Source organism: Sesamum indicum, linkage group LG12 (assembly GCF_026168435.1).
Source record: "Sesamum indicum cultivar Baizhima isolate 11 linkage group LG12, ASM2616843v1, whole genome shotgun sequence".
NCBI lineage: Eukaryota > Viridiplantae > Streptophyta > Magnoliopsida > Lamiales > Pedaliaceae > Sesamum > Sesamum indicum.
Genome location: NC_142668.1, coordinates 10,647,902 through 10,654,925, shown reverse-complemented (window position 1 = coordinate 10,654,925; position 7,024 = coordinate 10,647,902). Strand labels below are relative to the sequence as shown.

At 35.1% G+C, this 7,024-nt stretch overlaps 1 protein-coding gene across 1 annotated transcript; it reads left to right on the top strand.

The window, feature by feature from the left end:
• The first annotated feature begins 766 nt into the window (after positions 1-766).
• LOC105165548 (uncharacterized) lies at positions 767-5,428 on the top strand. The gene is made up of 4 exons (XM_011084601.3): positions 767-1,022; positions 1,758-1,825; positions 3,920-4,050; positions 4,444-5,428. The coding sequence occupies exons 1-4, from the start codon at positions 845-847 to the stop codon at positions 5,234-5,236; spliced, it is 1,170 nt and encodes a 389-aa protein (XP_011082903.1). The 5' UTR covers positions 767-844; the 3' UTR covers positions 5,237-5,428.
• Positions 5,429-7,024: the final 1,596 nt, after the last annotated feature.

The following is a 7,024-nucleotide window of genomic DNA, read 5'->3' as shown; positions in this document are numbered from 1 at the left end:
TGTATTATGGAGGGTAGGTATTAAAATAAATGTTAAAATACAATGATTTTTCTAAAATTAACAATTGTCCAATAAAGATTCTTTCATAATAATTTATTATAAAAGTAATTAAATAAATGTCCATTAATATTAGAAGGTGTTTATATTATTATAAATAATAAAAAATATTTATAATTATAGTAAATAATAAAAAAATATTTATAATTATGATAAATCTGGTCGGATACCTTGTAGTTTTTTTGGCCTAAAATAAAATTTGTTAATTTCATACATTCATTTTCAATTAGATTAAAATGTGAAAAATCCCGGCTCAAATGCATTTACTTCCATGTATCTAGTTAAAAACTAAAAATCATATTGCATTTTCGAAATAGGCTAAAACCCCCCCTATATTTTTTAAAATTCAGCAAAAAAACACCCGTACCATTAATCCGTTAGTAACTAATGGAATGTGTATTACACGCACTTCTTGTGCGTTTGGGGATATTCTTTTAACTTATTGTTGACCCTTTTTTTGGGTTTTTTTTTATTAAGATGTACTTATGGTATTTATATATTTCGCAGGTATATTTTTTTACTTATTTTTGAGTTATTTTTTTGTATTTTTTAAGAAATAAAATAATATATATTAAATAAAAATATAATAATTGTTTTATAAAAAAATTAATATCGTTAAATTTAATAAAAATGAACAATTAATTTAAATTAAAAATGATATTTAAAATTTTTAGCCTATTTTCACTTCATTGTGTTTTATCCATTTTAGTCGAAAAATCCCTCAAAAAGTTGAACCCAATATTCAAATCGCACCCGACCTCCCCCGGCCCTCCGCCTATCGCCACCGATGATGGGTACTCTGCAGAACCCGACTCCGAACTCGTACTCGAATCGAAGCCCGTTACCAAATTCAAACCCCACGTCGAACCCCAGTCCGAGTCCAGCTCCAGGATCAAAGTCTCCGTCCTTTGAGGAGGTGTCCACATTGTTCTCGGTTCCACTCTCCGACGCCGCGGACTCTCTTGGTACATCTCCGCCACTCTCTCAATCTTATTGAAAAACATGAAGCGTGCATGTCTGTATGTATTTATGTATCTACCGAGCTGTTTAGGACAATGATGCGGTGTAAAGATATAATAGTATTTGTTTTTGGTAGTTCTGGGAAGAAACTTACACCATAGCTCTGTTCTATCTCAATAGTACAAGAATGTTTATCAGGAAAGGGTTGTGCACGATGGTATAGCCATTGTGGAAGGAATTTTGAACTAATGGGCAGTTTCATTTCGAGTTCTTGCAACTGGCAATTTGATGAAGAATGAATATTTCTTTTGTAAATTTCCTTGCGAGAAGGTAGAGTGAAAGGAGTACGTTGGTAGTAGTTTTGAGGCAACAGTGGCTCTTTAGGAGTATGTTCTGAAGTATTTTCTTGAAGTAATGAATTTTAGTACTTTATTAGCAAGAACCAATTTTCCCAAGCATTTCTGGTATTTGGTAATTGGCCTTCTACTGGTTCTCACTCGTCGTGGAGGCCGATTGGGTAAAGCTGAAGGAGAAAATTCTAAAATTCTTAACACAAGACTACTGTTTTTAAGGTGCATAAACTTTGTTGCCATACCTTTACTTGTTAGCTGAAATGAATTTAGTTTTAGGTTTTCAACTTTACTCTAGTCTCTTGCTGGTTGATATGATTACAATAATGTTTTCTTTATCCAGTTTCTGTCACATTATGATTTTATGGGACTGTGTTTTTCATTCTGCAGGTGTTTGTCCTAGTGTTCTAAAGAAAGTCTGCTATGAAAATGGTCTTGTCAGGTGGCCATATCGAAAGGTAAGATAACCAGAAAATGCAGCTTGTCTTGTAATTGGATAGCGTAGTGCTGTCATATTGTATAACTGAAGGAAGGTTTCCCGACAACCACGTTGGCTGAGATTGCTTGATCCACATACTTGTGATTTTCATTCAGTTAACTTTTAGGAACTCATATAGAGTAACTTTTGACAGGCCCAATCAACTCCTATATAACCCGTTACTAAGGGAAAAGGAAGCAAGCTATATTTGAAGGTCCAGAAACCCATTTCTGATAATGTGTAATAGAAGTATCCCTTTCTTACCTATCAAATCCATACATTCCCTGTGCCCTTCCCTTCGCGACCCCTATCTTGGGTACTCACATGGCTCCTGCCTCTGAGCACCAGCAGGTTCCTGTTCTGCCACCACTTTGTTATAAGCCAAGAGTTCCATATATATGCGGTTACCTTTTTACCCAAGCTTCAAAAGTATTAATCAGCATTCATCCTGTTTGCTTGCACTGAAGTAGCAGTTGATATACTATGTATCATCGATGTTACTCTGTAAAGATGGCCTTTCTACGATATATGTGTATTTCCTTAAAGCTTCTACTCTGCTGGAATGTTTAGAAATCTAGGCTTGAAGCGCTACGCACCAAGAATCTTCTCGTGAGATCTTGAAATTTTACTTGATCTAACACGTGTAAGATGATTTAACCTGGTATCTTCTGAGCTTGAGCTGTGGAAATGACTGTCATAGTTTGGTTGGGACGCTGAATTGCCCTTTTTTATGGTTCAGTGCACCGCCAACCGTATATGAGTTGCCCTGTAATAAAAATAACAGGGAGTTAGTCCTTTTATCCATGAGTAAGCCCACAACAAGTGACTGTAGGATGGAACACACAGAAATGCAGAAATTTCTATCTTTTAGGTTTTTGTGAACAGTGTCGATTTTAGCTGAATTTGTCACAACAGGTCATTGGCTGTTGTTTGAAAAAAGTAATTGAAGATTTAGTTTCGTTTAGGCCAGAGGCTAGCCTCGTAGTAAGTTTCAATTTTTTATACTTTGTGCACCACAGCAGTTCTCATTTACAGGCCCAAAGTTTCTGGTGGCAGTATAGGCTTTTTGTCCCCTTTTATTTATTACTATTCTTCAGGAGTTTTATCTTGTGCTCTTCAAATGACTTTGGCCCTAAATTAATTTTTTGGGGGGAGGTTGGGGGTGTAAACATAGTGGAGGAGTTAGAGTGACTAGAACTTTGGACTGTAATTCAGAAACTAGGAAGTCTGTAATATGGAGTCGGCAAGGATAATAAAGTAGGATGTCTCCAGGTGAAGGCTTCTAAATGCTTGCCGTAAATGCTTCCCATAGATACTAATTTTGTACATGGGTGGGGGAGTAATAGTGGACAAGTTAGACTGTTAGAGCGATGAGGATCTTGGACTGTAATTCAGAAACTTGGAAGTCTTTAAAATGACAATCTGAAGTCTACAAGGATAACAAAGGTAGGACGTCAAGGTTTATCCAGGTGAAGGTTTTAAATGCTTGCAGTAATTGCTCCATAGATGCTAATTCTTACACATGGTTGTTTCCTTGCATTTTAGGTGCAGACAAATTATATCTACCTATCAATGAAATCTTCATTGCAGTTCTTTTCCTTGTCTTTCTTGATTAATTGGCTTGTATGGAGGGGCAATGCTATATGTTGCAGCATTGCATCCCGCAAATTTTTGGTGTGAATGACGTGTTTATCCTTTTCTGTCCGTCTCCAATTAGCTTAGACATCTTATTTGCTTCCAATTTTCTAAATCGCGAATCTCATGTCCATCAGTGACAAGATCAAAACTCATCTGTTGTTCCCTGAATCCCTTACTAAAATTACTGAGAACTGTTTGATTTCATTAGTTCACCGTTAAATGTTAATGTGAATTCAAGAACCAATCTGGTCATGAAGTAGGATGCTTAAAACAATTTACTTACTGGTAGTGCATTTTCTTGTTGATGGAAGGACAGTCATTTCATTATTCCTTATGTCATGTCATAATACTGTTTGTTACATTTCCACTTCCCATGTATAATTAATTAACCATGTGAACTAGCTCAAGATTTTGCAATCTTTTTGCTGTGATCTAGTTTCTCTCTGGAAAGAGCATTGAAGAAATTAAGAAGGATGCTGCAATAGAAAAAGAGAAGCAACTTGCTGAACTAAAAGTTGCTGGAGAAAGGAAGGAGACTTTGGCAAGTTCAGCTGTATCATCATCTCTGTAAGTTTATTTTACTTTCTGTCTTGCACACAAATGATACTTGCAAAAGGTTTAGGCTAAATTCAAAGTCAAATCCAATTCCAAGTCGTAAATATGTGCTGCTTAGACAAAGCACAAGTGAAAGTTCATCCAAAAGCTCCGTAAGATCTGTAGTAATAGGTTACTCTTGCGTGCGATTTCATGTCTTAACGTCTCCACTAAGTCTTACAAAGACAATGTATTTCTTTAAAATAGCAGCAGTTATTTTACTTGTATAATCTTTGTTCTCTTCCAACTTTTCTTGTTCATTGCTTGTTTCTGATTGTAGGATTTATGTGCAAAATTTCTTCACTTTCTCACCCAATTCTTTTGTTTTCATTTTTACATTGTTGGGGTTACTTTGGTTACACGTAGAGGCCCTCGCCCTCAGATCACAAACATTGGCTCTTCACAGGAAACTTCGACTTTACGAATGCTTCCACAGCAGCCAACCAAGGATAACCAAACCGAGACTTCACTTAATATGCATAGCTCAACCATGAACAAAGCGAATTCAGCCACCTTCGATGAATTTAAGTACGGATTCCCATCACACGGCTTATCAAGTGTCTCATATAGATGGTGGGGAAGCAGAAGTGACAATGATAGTAGTGGTGATAGTCAGCAAACTGGCAGTGAAAATGCCGAGGAAAGGATGCAACAAGGTAAGGTTTCGGTGGATACTGCTGCTGATCTATCATCAGCTGATGGGGAGCAACAGCGTAAGGTTTTGGTGGATACTGCTGCTGATATATCTTCAGCTGATGGGGAACAACAAGGTAAGGGATCAGTAGGTGCTGCTGCTGATCTATCATCAGCTGATGGGGAGCAACAAGGAAAGGGATCAGTGGATGCTGCTGCTGATCTATCATCAGCTGATGGGGAGCAACAAGGTAAGGATTCAGTGGATACTGCTGTGGATCTATCATCAGCTGATGGAGAGGAGACTGAAGCCAAGAAAAATGAAACGCATTCAGATCCACAGTGGGCAGGTTTACTGTCTGCTTTGAGGAAGAGAGCAAACAAAGAAGGGAAACAAGCTCTTAAACTCGGCGTTTACAAAAAACACAACATGACAACTCTTGACCGAAACAAAAAGATGGTGCTGCTTCAGATATTCAAATCATCTTTGCTGTCTGACTGGGTAGATATATCCGCTGGAAATTGAAGTTTGGATCCAAGCTTGATTTATATATTTGAATGAATTACAAGGATAAAGATTTAATAGGCTTTAGAGACCGTCCCTTGGTCGTTTCTACATAGTTTATCACCGATTATAGATCGACATATCCATGTTTCTAGTTGGAAGCCTACTTGGAAGGATGACATATTACATAGTATCCATTTGGTATCTTTCAAATGTATGTGGTGTTGTGCAGCTCAATGTTCTCTAAATTGAATCTTTATGAACCTGTCAATGAAAGAGTTTGTTCTCTGTAAATGCAAGCAGAAAATAGGAAAAACATAAAACTGGACCGAAATACTGATCTCATTACAGGTTTACAAGCAACTTGTTGATTGGCCTAACTCTTACAGACAACATATCTAATTGCACTGTTGGGTTGTCATCAACAATCCAACATATTGAAAATGATTAAAATCTTGAACTTATGTCGTTGATCAATAGGAAAACAGATGGACTTTTCTAAAGATGGCGATATGGAGATTAAATTTTAGTTTGGATTAAGTTTACTCAGATCTAGATTACTTTCATGACAAATATATTGTACTGATAATGCAATTAGCGTATAAGAGTTGTCAATCACTTGACAAATGCAATTATATATTCAATATACAGTTCTTGAAATTCCACGGTGCGTGGTGACTACGACTGGGACACTGCCGAACTCTTTGTTGAAAAAATTGGTGATTACCTTTTATTGATAATTTAAGTGAGCTATCATCGATAAATTAAATTAAAATGACTTTGGAACCATTAATCTACATAAAATATAGGTGATTTTTGGTGTGTTTAATTTATTAAATCCAATTCTGGATGAATGAAAATTACTGTTCAAAGTTACTATTTAAATTTAACTCTGCATATTAAAAAGAAGGTGAACTGTCAGCTTCTTACATTGCAAAATTGAAGAGTGCGTGTGTCCAAGGAAATGTATAAATCGACCATCCCATATTGAAAATAGAGAATATTACATATCGACATACCTTAAACTTAAAAAAACTTTGAAACTGTACTATGATGTATTCAACAATACTTGTAATATAAATAGTTTATAATATATAAGGGTATAACGGATAATTATAAAAAATTTAACGCTGTTAAATAACAATGGTAAAGGGGGCGTGTGCAACATTTAGAAAATACATAGGAAACTTTTCGTTTATACTTTTAGTATATGAATTTTTAAGCCGAACTTTTAGAACGTAGGAGGATTTTAAGCTATTTTTCTTTAAGTCAAACTTGTAATTGCAATCTACCCTTGAAAGAAAACAATGAATGAGGAATAATGTTGGAGTGAAAATTTCCTCGTGAAAGCATCTAATGGAGGGAGTTCTACAAAATATATGAGATTTGTTTCATTTAATCTGAATATGTAATGAATATTCATCTTTTTTAATGTGAATTTACTATAATCTTAATTTATTAAAATTTAAATTTATTGATGAAGGATGTACTTTTTTAATTTATTGATATCGTTATAATTGTGTAAGAAAAAGCATCTAATTGGCAGTGGTGTGATGATGTAATGAAATTCTTAACAATAATAATACTACTACTACCATTTCGTCTGCGGACTCCACTCTTTCTTATTTTTACTTTTAAATGAATGAGTTACAATTACACTGCAAATAGGGATAATTATATTGTGTTTTCATAAGATTTAGTGTATTATATCTAGATGTCCTATAATTTATAAAATTACATCTAATATTTTTTATGTTTGTTTTTGTCTAACAAATAAAATTCGCTATTAGTCAAAATTTACTGAGTTTG

Bases quoted from the DNA above. Each gene is read 5' to 3' on its own strand.
- LOC105165548 (XM_011084601.3), top strand. From the start codon at position 845: ATGATGGGTACTCTGCAGAACCCGACTCCGAACTCGTACTCGAATCGA. The intron at 1,023-1,757 runs GTACATCTCCGC...TTCATTCTGCAG, and splicing joins CGACGCCGCGGACTCTCTTG to GTGTTTGTCCTAGTGTTCTA. The intron at 1,826-3,919 runs GTAAGATAACCA...GCTGTGATCTAG, and splicing joins TCAGGTGGCCATATCGAAAG to TTTCTCTCTGGAAAGAGCAT.